General features: G+C 35.2%; 1 protein-coding gene across 1 annotated transcript in view; it reads right to left on the bottom strand.

The window, feature by feature from the left end:
* Positions 1 to 9,352: 9,352 nt before the first annotated feature.
* Positions 9,353 to 15,353, bottom strand: part of LOC123252230 (all-trans-retinol dehydrogenase [NAD(+)] ADH7-like) — a 21,397-nt gene continuing 15,396 nt past the window's right edge. Inside the window, exons 2-4 of the mRNA XM_044681624.1 lie at positions 14,865 to 15,000; positions 11,682 to 11,820; positions 9,353 to 9,377 (exon numbers count right to left, since the gene is read on the bottom strand). Of these exons, the coding sequence (XP_044537559.1) occupies positions 9,353 to 9,377; positions 11,682 to 11,820; positions 14,865 to 15,000 (300 nt within the window). The remainder of the gene's footprint in view (positions 9,378 to 11,681; positions 11,821 to 14,864; positions 15,001 to 15,353) is intronic.

The raw sequence follows: 15,353 nt of genomic DNA on the forward strand, positions 1-15,353 counted from the left end.
TATTTGCTGAATTAAGGACATTTTTAAATTTTTTTAAAATTCTTTTAAAATGTTAACTTAAAACTAAAATTGAGACTCCGAATCTCTAATTAAAGGTTTATAATGCAGTGATTTCAGTTGCCAAGACTCTGACTTGCAATTTTTCTATTTAGTCGGTTTAAATAATTAAATAACTTTATATAGTTGACTATTTAAGTAGATGGACTCCTTGAACTGGGGCCAAAGATAGTTTATTAACTCTAACAGTGAGGAAACAGTATTTGTAGAGGGGCCACTCAATGTAGAGCAAAGTATTACATTCTACAACAAGGAGTGAGAGAAATAAAACACAATTTTCATCTTAGAGAGCTTAAAATATAGAGGAGTAATAAAGTTGGTTGACCTCAGAAGGCAGGTAGGAAACTACATTGAGTATTTTATGTATCTACTTTGAAAGAAGTGATAGGGTAGGGCAGTTAGGTAGCTCAGTGGATAAAGGGCCAGGCCTATAGATGGGAGGTTCTGGGTTCAAATCTGAATTCAGACATTTTCTAGTTGTGTGACTCTGGGCAAGTCACTTAACCCTATTTGCCTCAGTTTCCTCATGTGTAAAATGGACTGGAGAAGGAAATGGTAAACCACTCCAGTAATCTTTGCCAAGAAAAACCAAAATGGGTTTGGACATGACTGAACAACAACAATAACATGTGCTTGGCAAAAGACAGTCCTTGTCCTAGAGAAATTTACAATCTAATGACAAGTAAACAACTATGTACAAACAAGCTATAGATACGATAAATTAGAAATAGCAGAGTGAGAGAACTGGAATTAAGAGGAACTAGAGGCAAGATAAAGAAATCAATTTTTTTTAACATGGATAGGGAGGGGATATCTATGTGGTTCAACAAAGAGGGAAAAGATTTTTAAAAATAAAAGTTTTTAAAATTGCAATGATAATAATGATGATGATGTTATCTGTTTATGTTCTCTCTCTCTCTCTCTCTTTCTCTCTCTCTCTCTCTCTCTCTCTCTCTCTCTCTCTCTCTCTCTCTCTCTCTCTCTCTCTCCCTCTTTCCTCCCCTCTCTCTCTCTCTCTTCAGTGATGACCATACTGAAAAGGACCAAAGAAAAAGAACAGATATTAATGAGAAACCAGTCAGATGACAAAGAGAAATACTTTAGTTTCTCAACTGGGTTTTCTAAATTGTGCTTATTTCAAAAAATGAGTGTATGTATTGCTTTGGAAAGTAACAAGTCTTAATGTTGAATTGTGCTAAACTTAGAAAACTTTTAGGTTCTAAAATATGGAAATCAGAATTTTCCTATCCCTAGATGTGATGGTTCTTTGGTTGGATTTCAGATCTCTGATCATCCTTTTTGGATCATCATTATGTTCAAATTTCTGTTGTGATATAATTTAGAAGTAAGCTTTCTGTTAATTATCTTTGAAGTTTAGGGACTAAAATCACCTAAATATGGAAATCAGAATTTTGAAAAATGTCTATCAGACTTTACAGAATTACAGAACCTCTAGCATAGCGTTGCTAACCTTCTGTACTTTAATGATCTTAGATTTAACAAATATTGAGCATATTATTATCAAATTATTCTTTAAATGTATCTATTTCTAAGTTGTATTGTACTATCATGAGAAATTCCTCTAAGTTATTGAAAAATTACTTTTCTATTGCCCTGACTATAATTTATTAACTTAGATTAATTAGATGTTATTTGGCCCTACCCAACTTTTTGACTTGAACTGACCTGTTATCCTCCACCCACTCATCTAAATGAATAGTATAGTGATAATTCAATCTCTATTTATTTTGAATGGTCAATAAATCATGATAAGCTAGTGAAAGATGAAAGTTTCATTGAAATATAAAATATAAAATCTATCAACATATTATTAACTACAGTACTTAAAGGATTTTGATATTGATGCATCTCAATAAGATACAATAGTTTGTATCTTAGAAAAAGTAAATTAAGGAGGGGCAGCTGGCTGGCTCAGTGAATTGAGAGCCAGGCCCATAGACTAGAGGTCCTGGGTTCAAATCTGACCTCAGACACTTCCTAGATGTGTGATCCTGAGCAAGTCACTTGACCCCCATTGCCTAGCCCTTATACAGTTTTGATTCTAAAACGGAAGGTAAAGGTTTAAAAAATAAAGTAAATTAAGATTTGAGAAAGTTTTCAGAGTATTGCCTAAAATGATTTCTTGTTAAAATCTTGTCAGAGGTAAATTTCAAAAATATATTTAGAAATGTATACAAATCACTTTCCCATTACAAGTTTCTATCTAAAAATTAAATCTTTTTATAGCAACATTTCCCTGAAAACTCTCCATGATCCTCTCATTATTTTTTAATTGAAAAAATTATATTTGTATACTTACTATTGTCTATGAAGTTCCTTAGAACTCTCTTAAAATGCTAAATTGTCAGACCTTTACATCTCCTATTTAAAAGGTTATGAAATTCTGAGGTCTTGCAGTTTGAGGAACTCAACCCTTCCCAGTCCAAGTAGGAGGTTTTGTGTTTTAAGATTAAAATTTCACTTGTGGAATTTTGATTTTGCCTTCTCACCGTTTTGTTAACATCATAGTCTTATAAGTATTTGAATAATTCTCTCAAAATAGCTTTTCACTTACCTCTAGCTTCCTTCTATCAATACTATCATAATGCTTGTTTTCCTATCCCTAGGTGTGATGGTTCTTTGGTTGAGTTTCAGATCTCGGCTCATTTGGGGGAGGTGTCATCATTATATTTAAATTTCTGTTCTGATGCAAATTAGATATAAGTTTTCTGTTAGTTATCTTTGGGCTTGAGGGACTTCTGAATTATATTGTGTAGTGTGATGTTATAAAGTCACAAACCATTGCAAAAAAAACCTTTTTTCTGTAAGCCTGATCATAGCTCCATCCTACTCGAATTTACTCTTTTTAAAATTTTTAAACACACACTTTACCACCCTAACAAAGGAAACTGTAAAGAAACTACATATATATGTGTGTATATATATATATGTATATATATATATGAGTGATCACACGAAGAGATTGAAATGAAGTGTTAATACAATTTCATCATGTGGTAGAACTTGTACCATAAATGAGAAAAATCTAGTAATGAAAAGATCAAGACTGTATTTTTGAAGGTTTAAGAATGAATGGAAAGCTGTGCATTTATGGAAATATTCATGGAAGCTTTGTAAGTACAAAAAAAAACTGGAAATAACACAACTGCAGTGGGAGAAATGGCTGAATAGATTGTGATATTTGAATAGAATGGACTGTATTATATTATTAGCAATGACAAACAATGGAAATATAAAGAAAATATATGCAGAGATAGAAAGAGAATAAGAATAATATTTATTAATTACAAAATCAAAATCAAGAGAAAAAGTATCAAAGAAAAACAAATCCAAAGGGTATGCAAAAGCAAAGGATATTTCTAATAGTACACCCATATAATTGACATAATTTTTACATATCTTTTAAAACAAATTGCAAACAATGTCTATTGTTCTTTAGGACATTTTTAGTGCATTTGTTGAATGTGTGGTGGTGGTTATTAAGTATATAATAAATTAAAATAAAAAGAATCAATAGATAAAGTTAGTTGAAAAGTAAAGTCTATACCAATATAGGGTAAACTACAATATTTAAAGGGTTTTCAGATTGTTTAGTTAAATGAATAGTTTTCCTCATGACAAAATTAAATGAGACTTGACCTGTGTTTCCTTTACTTTTTAAAGTGATCTCTAATTTGAATCCCTGCTTAGTAAAGTAGCCAGTCTGCTGATCAGAGATTAGATTGACATCATAAATCTATGAAATGACAACCTTAAAAGTAAAAAAAAATCATAGGTTGCTTTATTTCTTAAGTAAGTCAATAATTGTTGATTTACTTTTCTCTCTGTGGGTCTCCTTGAAACTTCCTCAGATGGTTACGCTGAACCTCTTTCTATCCCTTCCTTAAAGAATTGCATTTTAAGTGATTCATTTTGAGGAACTAGGATGTCGTCGTCCTTGGGTGTAATCATTCTTTGCTTAAACCTCAGATTTCCTTTTAGACTTTGCATGTCACTTTATTAAATTTCACTTTTATCCTATCCACTGGCTACATCTATACTGCTACTATTGAGTCTCAAACCCTCAATTCTTGTACTTCCTGTCTCTCTTACCTCAGTTACTTCCCCTTTCGCTCCCACTTGTTTGGCTAGAATGAAGGGCACATATATTTTCTAGCATTTACTCAAAAATAGAACTAAAGCTGTGGTGTCTACTACTGACATTATTATTGATACTCAGATAAACTACATTTGCCAATAAGACTATTTAAAACTGAATACTGAGGATTTATTTTGAAATACTTTCAAGATCTTTTCAGGCACTAATGTCAAATGCCTTCTGAGGCTGTCAAACCACTCATCAGGATAAATATCCTCCAAAGAGATGGCTCCTAACTCTACTTTTCCCTCCCTGGGTAACAGTTAGGGAGTCTACATTTTGGAAATAGCAAGATAAACCTTCCCAACTCAATTTCTCATACAGCGCCATCTAAGTCAAATCTGACTCAGACTGCCATACTCTGTCATGTCTTGACTTCTCTCTAACTGAGATTAAACAAGAGCTTATTTCTATCTCCCTTTTCCCTCTTATATAGCAAACTCAATTTTTTGTTAGTTCACATTAATGTTTCATTTTACCTGCTGCAATATACCACATTTTTTGATAGTTTAGTCTAATATGGGTTGCCATGTAGACATGTTGGCATAGGGATGCTGACAGGTTGCTATAAGGATGTAGGCAGGAGCTCTGCAACCAGCCAATCAGCATAAGTACAGAGGACTAGGGACTTTCCCTCCCTGGAGCCTGCACAGAACTAGCAAAATTTGACTAAAAGTTACCCCCAAGATATTTAACAAATCATTGGCATGGATTTGTATTGTGGTTTTTTCACCACCCCCATCCCCACTGCCCAAAAAACAACCCTGGGTAAACAAGGTAAATTTGGGGTAAAGTAACCTTACTTCCTTGGGTATGGCAATGTTGCCCAACTGCCCAAAAGACAACTGCCCTTCCCTGACAACCAAGCAAGTGGTCCTGAAATCCCTTCAGGGCTTTTCTTCCTCCAAACACTTTCCATTGCCACAACCACTTCATCACCAAGGCCATTTCATATCCTAAACAACTAGAGTAAATGAGTAGTTGGACTTGTCATCTGCCTATTAATACATAGTAATTGCCTTACTAACAGTTACCCATTATTATGGGAAATTTGTTCTCTGTATACAACTGAGAGTTATTTACTTAAGTGTACCCCACCCCAAGTTTTTGTTTCACCCATTGAAGTACAGTTTTTGTAAGCTAATACGTTTGTGTAATCATTGAATTTAGGGGTGGGGGAACTTTTTTCAAAACAAGTGTTATTGCTTATGTTTTCATCTCTAGGACTAGATCCAGCATCTGATCCTCCTAAAGGAATTGGAATGAGGGAGTTTTATCCCCTTTGATGATATATGACATAGCAGATCCTTATTATTAAGTGGTAGAAGTTTTGTAAGCACAATATCAAATATGAATTAATGAGTCAACACTGGAAGCTCTGAGTTACCATAATAGGCTGAAACTATGTTAAAACATTGGGATTTCAATCTGTGATGAAACTATAACATAGGGATGATATTCTCCTAAAGGGAAATTAGATAAAGTAATGACAAAAATGTAATGAAAAAGTTTTCAAATTAATCTGAATAGTAAATTTTAAGAAAGCAATAAGATTAGATTTTTCCTTAAAGAACTACATACATATGGATATGATTGGCTTCCAAATGCATCTAGTATGGATGGAAGAGCTCATTTTATAAATTAGACCTTCAAAAAAATTTTTAAGATTTTTATGTGAGGTAAAACTGAAATTCTCTGAAGGATCAGGGTTAGAGAAACACATTTAGAAGATTGTACTAAATTGTATTAAGTCTTGTTACAGACAGATTTTAATCTTGGAACCTCTACAAGTGATTTGGAACCAGAAATTCAAACCTTCTTCAAAGCCGACCTGATAATGAAGCCAATTTCAGAATATCCAAGAGAAGATATCCCAGGACCAGATATGAGACATCTGGGTTTCAAAATGTACTAAGTAAATGTTGAGCATGAGTGCTGGGGTTCAAGGAGACTTGATCTATAAACTAACTTAGCAGAACCCTCACCCTAAGTGCCTTTCCCTTTCCCTTGGTGGAACGGGAAGGGGCTCCTTAGATCTCCTCTCCTTCAGCAAAACTGTCAGTACTCCAAAGGGAACCCCTTGTTAATGACCCAGCTTCCCTTTAGGACTCCTTTAAGAAAACCCTTCCTCCCCTCAGGCCCCTGGTGGTATTCCCTCATCTCTTCTTTGCTCTGATTCTTTGTCCCAATCTCATTTCTGAGCCCTGTGTTATTAGAAATGGGGAATGATGAAGGTTGCTCTGCAGACAGGTTGGTGTGCAGATGTTGACTAGTTGCTAGAAGAATGTAGGCAGGAGCTCTGCAAACAGTTGATCAGCATAGGCATGGTGGACTTTCCTTTCTTGGAGCCTGCAGAGAACTAGAAAAATTAACTGAAAGTTGTCCTGGGGTGTTTATCATATCAATAGCATTCCATTTACATTGTGGTTTTCACATGCTCCTCAACTAGGCAAACAGTGAGTTTTGGACTAAATTATAATTATAGACTAAAGTGAAGCAAGGGTAAGGTGACATCAGTTTCCTTGGATGTGGCAATGCTGTGGAATCACCCAAATAATTGGCCTTTTCCCTGACAACCGAGCAAGATAAAAGCATTCCTGGGGCTTTCCATCACCAAATCCTTTCCATTGTTACAGCCACTCCACCATTCCACCATCTTCCTTCCTCTCACAAAGTTTGTTCCCTCAAAGTGGAGATTGCCTGAGTTGGACAAGAGGGGGATCTCACTGCCCACATGAACTCAACTCTTAATTGTTCTTTCCTCAGATGGCTTATTTCCCTCATTAAAATACCTACAGGCTTCTATCATAGCTCTCTTACCTTATTTCTATCTTATTTCATTATCCCCTTTCTGTGTGTGAGGAATAGATCCTTATGTGATGGTTGTTAAAATTGTGACGGTTTAAAATTTTTCTTTCTGTTTTTTTCTTTCTGTGATGACTATAACATTTTTCCTTAATTTGAATCTCTTGGAATTTTCTACTTTTTATGTCTTGCTAACAATTCTATCATGGGTTGGCTTCCCGCCCCCCCCCCCAACATCTTCTACTTGCCTCATTTGTAATTCCTAACAGAAAGAGCCATCCCTAAGCAGCCGCACCTATTCCCCCATTCAAGTTTGAGGCCTCTTGTGTTAAAAGAAATGGTGTTGTTCTATTATGTCCTGGGTGACCTTTTAAATTTGAAAGCTTTTAAATTTCAAAATTCTCAACTGAGATCTTAAGTCAAGTTTGACAATAATGTTCTCCCAGCTTTGCTAGCCTCAACTTCAACTTCATGAAAAATTGTTACCACTTTCTCTAAACCCTCAGGCAATTGTTAGTCACAGTTAAAGAAATGGTCAGAGTCCTTTGTTAAGCCACTTTTGTTTACACTTGATGCCCCTAGTCTTGATAATATTGAAACTTTTATTTTTTCTTGAATTTGAAAATTTCCCTGACACTAATGAGCAAGTTCACTGGCAAGGGGATTTGACTAATGTTTTTCCTTTTTACCATCCTGCCCATGGTAAGAGACTCTGCTCTAATAGCATTAGATGTTTTCAGAAGAAATCTTTGCACCCTATACTTGGCCTCTCAGATTGCTGCAAGCTACCCCATCTAAGGGCATAAGCACAAAGATGAGGCGTCCAGTGCAAGGCCAATCTTGAACTTCTGATGGAGAAGTAAGGGAGCTGGTTCTCTAAAGGAAATGGTTTCTCTTAGAATACGTAAGATTGTTGAGAGACCTCTCTATTTAACATCTTATGACACCAGGGTACTCAATGAACCTCATCAGGTAGGTACCAGATACTCTGCTTGGAGAACATTACAGATGAATCTCTTCTCCTGGCTTCTCCCTGCTACTCTGGACTACCCAAAGCAGCAGCCTCCTGCCCCACCAACACCATTTCCTCCATCAGCTCTAGCTGCCCCTGGTATCTCATAGAAGCTGCTGCCTATTTACAAGGAGTTTAACATTATGCATAATGCCTATGCCCTAGAAGAGAGCTTGCCAGTGTCAAATTAGTATAAATGTAAATTTATAATCATGTCATCTATCTGATTCTTGTGATCCTAGGATATAAAGTGATTTTTAACCATAAGAAGTAAATCATTCTTCAGTGGCTAGAAATATTTTAAAATATGCTCTTCTAATACCCCTATGCTTTTTAAAAGCTATCTAAATTTCTTCCTCATTTTGCATTTATGTTGTAAGTGGGGACTTCTTCCCCTTTGAAAATATTGTAAATCTTTGCCTAACAGATCTTTTTTTTTTTTTACAGTTGACTGTTTTGCGTTTGCCTTTTCTCCTCATGTCAAATAGAAGTAAACTATATCATGTGATAAGACAATGTTAATTAAAATAATAAATTTATTTTTAAAAAGAGTTTTTAGAAAATATCCATCTCCTTTGATACATAAAGAAAGAAAAGCATAGGTCTTCTGTGGTGTAAATAGGACATCAGAAGTCTTTTACAAGAGTTTCATTGTAGCAGTGATTCCCAAACTTTTTTGGCCTACCACCCCCTTTCCAGAAAAAAATATTACTTAGCCCCCTGGAAATCAATTTTTTTTCATTTTAATAGCAATTAATAGGAAAGATGAATGCACCTGTGGCCATCACCACTCTCCTGGATCACTGCAGCACCCACCAGTGGGCGGTGGTGCCCACTTTGGGAATCACTGCATTGTAGCATCATCCAACACCCTATCATGCCTAGCCTAGTTTCCTATGTGAGGATGATAGGAATCTTTGAAGGAGTATTATTAGAGTATTATCTCTTTTTAGAGCTTTAAAGACTCTAGTAATAAGAGTAATAAGTTTTTATCCAAGGATATTGGGAATCCACTTAAAATTCACACTTTGGTCAAAAGTAATGACCTTAAACTGGTGTTCCAGTCCAGAAAAACCCATTTCTACAAATTAAAAAATAACATTAACACCCTGCAACAACCCCAGGTAAATTGAATTGTGTCAGTGACAACATTAATTTCTTATTCTGGAAAGGTTTATTTATTCTAAGGCACTTGGTTACTGTTCTGTGTTCCATCCACAGGAGATGGTTGCACATGTTTTATCATCATATGAAAGTAAAATCTCAGAGAAAGAAACAACTGTAGATGGATCCACATGAATATCCTGTCTCTTAGGAGCTCACAGCAGAAGGACCGATCGAATGCTGAAATAGAAAATGTAAGATCCTATTAATAGTTTGTTTTCATATCTTCTAAGAAAGTTATTTAGTACTAGATCCTGATTAAAACTGTGATGTGCCATTCTATCTAGCATGCACATAGATAATAAATGTAATATCTCTTTGAATGAATGATAGACCTTAAAGATCAATTGACAAAACACAGTGGAATTTGGGGGGCTCATACTCCAAGAAATCACTCTAATGTGCAGATAGGAGACTTTAAAATATGCTGGCAGAGATCATATAACTTTATTTAGGAAGGGGGGGCAGGAATCAGGGAGGAGAGAGAGAGAGAGAGAGGGAGAGAGAGAGAGAGAGAGAGAGAGAAAGGGAGGGAGGGATTAGGCAGGGAGGGAGTAAGGAGGGAGGGAGCACTGTCTGGAGAGATCTCTTAGAAACAATGTCCCTCCGTGCTCAAATGAACTCAGAATTTATAGGAATCTAACACAATACTTTCTCCTCTTTCCCACCATCTGAGTGTGACATAATGCTTTTGTATGTTATATTTCTTTATTTTTTTCTATTCTTAAATTTTCCCAAAGCTTCCAAGACAATGGGAACATTCTTTAAGTTTGCAATTTTTAGAGTCAGAATTTAGACATGTCCAAGGACTTTCAGGTTGAAACATTTAGGGCACGTAGTCAAGATAATAACTTGTAATTTCTCTACTCTTAATAAAGAGAGATTGGTATCTCCCTAGTGAATGGCACCTAACTTTCACTAATTTTCTATAGGAAGTTGCCAAACTATGATTACTAATACTAACCAGCTGGGGAATAATGCACAATTTCATCCCATAAAACAGTGGGAAGTTTTAGGAGCCCGAAAGATTTGGACATCAATGAGGCTTGATGCCATTTCTATTGGTCTTAAGATCTCTAATGAGTGATGTAAAATAGACCTCAATTTTCACACATGTAAAGTGAAGAGGTTGGAAAAGATGAACTATAAGGTCTGTCCCATATCTAAATCTACCATTCTATGAGCTTTTGCTCTCTTGGGAAAGAAAAGAAACTGGGACAGTTTAGTGGATTTTTCTTATAAAAGTTTTTTTGCTCTTCTCTCACTCAAATAAGAGATTACAGTTTCTTACATGAGATTCCAATAAAGGCAGATAGAACATTGATATTTAAAATGGGAACTTTGGTAACCAGAATAGATACACTGGAAAGATCTAGCTTAGCCTCCATTTTTTCCTCCTTAAAATGAAGGAAATGGGATATATTATTAAACTGGGGGTGGCATTTGAGCCAGTGATGTCACTACTGTATCTATACCTCAAAGAGAAGGAAAGTTCTCCTGTGTATAAAAATACAGTTAGCAGCCCTTTTCATAGTGGCAAAGAATTGAGAATGAAACGGGATCCCATCACTTGGGGAATGCTTGAATAAGTTATGGTATACGAATGTGAGGGAGCAGTATTGTGCCATAAGAAACAATGAAAGGAATGGTTTTCAGAGCAACTTTGAGACACTTTTAGAAAGTGACATATAGCAAAATGAGCAGAACAAAAAAAAATCAACAACAACAACAAATCCAATTCATATAATAAGAGAAAATTGTAAAAACAAACAACTTTGAAAGACTTACAAACTGTAATCAACATGATTAAACTCAGAATATAAATGACAGAGAGAAAAATTTTGGACATGGCCAGTGGAAAAATTGGTTTTGCTGACTTTAAAAATTTGTTACAAGGACTTTATTTTGCTTTGCTTTTCCAATTGTGGGTGGGGAGACAAAAGGGAAAAAAAGCAGATTTGAAATAATTTTTAAAAATTTAAACAAAACTCATCATTCACCATTTGCATTCATTCTTTGCTTTTATCTTCTTAGGAGTATTATGGACCAATGTCAAGAACTCTCAGGTTTGGTACACACATAGGAAATTGTCTCATAAGATCAGAACTTAGACACTTTAGATATCATCAAATCGAACCCCATCACTCTACAGAGGAAAAAAATGAGGCCCAGAGGCATGAAATAACTTGCCATTTGTCTTATGTCTCTATCTCTACATCTAGTATCTTTTCTACTGCCCTGAACATCACCAAAGTAAACTCCAATTTTGTAAATGAAACAAGACTTTATAGACCAAATGATGAAAAAAAGTACCAAAATACTAAGGAAAAAATATATTTATCTGACCTAATATTAATTCCATAAGTATTTTTATTTTGTGGAAGCCTCAAATGGAAAAAATCATATATGCAACATAATAAAATGTACATATACAATGTTATACAAATTACATTTTTTGGTATGATAAACATTTAAAACACATACCTTTTTCCTTGGGAGAGCAAGTCAAATCCTTCGTTGATGTCTTTGAAATGCAAAACATGGGTTATTAACTGGTCCAAATCAAATTTCTTTGCCAAAAAGTCAGAAACTAGTTTTGGGACGTCATCTTTACTTTTCCAACCTTAAAAAATTAAGCACCAGTATTTTACTATTTATACAATATTTTAAAAAATTAGTCAGTAAACATTTATTAACTGCTTCCTATGTGCCAGGCATTTTGGGCACAAAGGAAAGCAATAACTCACTGTATAAAGAGTTCATATTTCCATCATCCTTCAGAGAACTAGGTGGATTGTGTAGGGAGGACTTATAGAATTAAATAGAAGAGGACTACACAGGATGAAGGGGGAGAGAAAGAGAGAGAGAGAGAGACAGAGAAACAGAGACAGAGAGACAGAGACAAAAACAGTGTATTTATGTGGGGAGGGAGTAGTGACTATTAGCACTGGTTTCATACCCAAACGAGTTAAATTGTGAATTGTAGTATGTGAAATCTTGCAGCCATGATGCAAGATTTCACATACTACAGAATCTAATGAAAATTTAAGTATATTTCACTTTAGGCATAAGTATAACTTTTATTTTATATGATTCCTTTTTGAATCAAAAAAAGTTTAATGACATACTTGAAGTACATAAAAGATCTTGGCAAAAATGAAAGGGAAAAGTGAGAGGGGATGGATTCTTTCATAACTTACTATTCTTTACTAATTAGCAAAAGTTTTATTTCATTCATGAAATTTCACTCTGCCTTGATCATATCCTATAGGGACTTTGGAAGTAGAAATAATAACTCATATTTACATGACTCTTTATCATTTACAAAATTATATTATATTGTAAATTTATATTGTTATAAATTTATATTAAATTATATAGAAATACTATCTAAAATTAAATTATAACGTATATTATAAATATAATTTATATTAAAATTATATTAAAACAACTCATTAATGTACAAAATTTAATTATTATTCTACCTTACTCACCTATCCCATTTTGTGATTCATTAACATTGGCCTCCTTAGTGTTGTTCTCAGGAGATACTAGATCTCCCAAATCTGGATATTTTCCCCTGGCTGCTCCTCATGCCTGAACTGTTTTCTGGTTTCTTTAGCTTCCTTAATTTCCTAGTTAAAATCTCATATTCTATGAGAAGCCTTTCCTGATTCCTCTTCACTGTGCTTAATGCTAGTTCCTTCCCTCTATTGATTATACTCTGCATATATCTTCTTTGCATATAGATGTTTTCCATAGTGTTTGCCTCATTAAGTTGTAAACTCCTTGAGTAGAAATTGTCTTTTGGTTTTAAAAAAAGTATCAATCTTTTATTTTATCTTTTTTATCTCTGTATCTTAGCATAGTGCCTTGACATATTGTAGGCACTTTTTAAAGTTCTTGACTGACTGACTGATAGTACAAGTATTTTATTGTTGAGAAAACTAAGGATCAGGAAAGAGAAATGTATCCTCACAGTTGCCTCCCTCTCCACATCCTTCCCAGCTCAACATGTACTGATCTATCAAGAACAACAGGATGAAAAGTAAAAAAAAAAAAAAAAAAAAAAATGCTAGTCTTGGAAGCAGGAGACTTGTTTTGAGCATTGGGAATGATGCTTGCACTAGCTATTTGTCATAAGAATTGTTGGAAGTAAAGTGCTTTGTGACTTTTAAACACTATATACATATGAATTACTATTATGAAGATCAATTCATTTGCCTTGATGGGAATCTCCAGCCTTCTGTAATTTTTTTCATTTACTCCAGTTCAAGAAGTGAAAGTGCTGCGTTGGTGTCTAGGAAATGTGTGTGCATGGCTCTATAGACATTGTATAGAATGACAGAACAAACTAGAACTTCCAGCTATGAGCATAAGTGGGATTAAACATTACTGTACTGTAAGAAATCATTAATATGAAGACTATGGAGAATCATGGTAAGATTTATATGAACTGATGCAGAGTTAGCAAAACCAAGAAAACAACGTACAATAATATCCATGCCAATGAAAATACCTCCCCTTACCCCAAACACATGCATAACAAAGCTGAATGCTGTGTAATTAAGATACCTAAGCTTGGTCTCAAAAGAGAAGTGAGAAAATGTACCTCTCCTCCCTCTTTGCAGAAGACTATGGATTTAGAATATTGTCTACATATCACATTTGATTGCTATGTTAATTTGGTGAATTTTCCACCCCTTTTCTGTAGGGGAGGGGACACAAACATGAAAATGAGGTAAAAAAAATCCACAAAAATTATATAAAAATCGGGGGCAGCTGGGTGGCTCAGTGGATTGAGAGCCAGGCCCTGAGACAGGAGGTCCTAGGTTCAAATCCGGCCTCAGACACTTCCCAGCTGTGTGACCCTGGGCAAGTCACTTGACCCCCTTTGCCTACCCTTACCAATCTTCCACCTATAAGTCAATACACAGAAGTAAAGGGTTTAAAATTAAAAAAAAATTATATAAAAATTACATATAGCCACAAAAATACCTTCTAGGGTGAATATTTTTATGGACTAATAGATAATCTAAGCCTTTTGAAAACTTGAGTTAGAAGGTCAGCTAGGGGGCTCAGTAAATTGAGAGCCAGGCTAGAGATGGGAGGTCCTGGGTTCAAATCTAACCTCAGACACTTCCTAGCTGAGCAAGTCATTTAACCCCCATTGCCTAGACCTTACCACTCTTCTCCCTTAGAACCAATAAACATTTTGATTCTAAGATGGAAAGCAAGGGTTTAAATATATTATACATATATATGTATATATATTATAAGATCATAGGTTTCCTCTCCCTTGGCAAAGGGCATATCAGAATGTCAAGCCTTTTCCACCTATGTGCAAATATTCTCTTTCTAGAGATGTTTAATGGCTATGACCCTCACTCTGATTTTTGAGTTCCTTGCCCAAGATTATATTATTCAGAAGGAACTGAGGCCATCTGGGCTTATTTCTCTCCTGGCTCTATGGATTACTCTTTACCCCTACAACTCCAACTTCTCCAGTTCCCTTTTACATGTTATCCCCTCATTAGAGTGTAAGGTCCTTTAGGGAAGGGACTGCCTAAATTTTCTTCTTTTTTTTGCTTCTATTTGTACTTCCCATGTTTAGCATAGTTCCCAATACTTATATGAATGAATAACTCCCATTTCTTTACCACATACCTCCAAAAACACATCCTTTCCAGGTGCGCCCAGTGAACAGTAGCATAGGATCATAGGTGAGCATTTTAGATGATGGAGGAGCTCCTACTACCACACTGGTCCCATAGCTCAAATGGCAAGAAGCCAGAGCATCAATCTGATTTGAAAATGAAAAGAGAAAATGTGCTACTTATATTATCTATCAGAATGTCAAGAGATCTGTGTCCCACTCCATTGCCACCAATTAGCACAACCCCCCAAATTAATATATCAAACCGCTTCTTTTCAGAGCTTACTATTTGCCAGGCAATGGGCTATATACTAAATATGTCTAACATGAAAGAAGTCCTGGTTATTGGGAACATATTCAAAAAATGTATATCTTTCTCTCTCTTCTCTCCTCTCTTCTCTCTCTCTCCTCTCTCTCTCTCTCTCTCTCTCTCTCTCTCTCTCTCTCTCTCTCTCTCTCTCTCTCTGTCTCTGTCTCTCTGTCTCTCTCTCCTTCTCTCT

Source organism: Gracilinanus agilis, chromosome 6, assembly GCF_016433145.1.
Source record: "Gracilinanus agilis isolate LMUSP501 chromosome 6, AgileGrace, whole genome shotgun sequence".
In the NCBI taxonomy this organism is placed as follows: Eukaryota; Metazoa; Chordata; class Mammalia; order Didelphimorphia; family Didelphidae; genus Gracilinanus; species Gracilinanus agilis.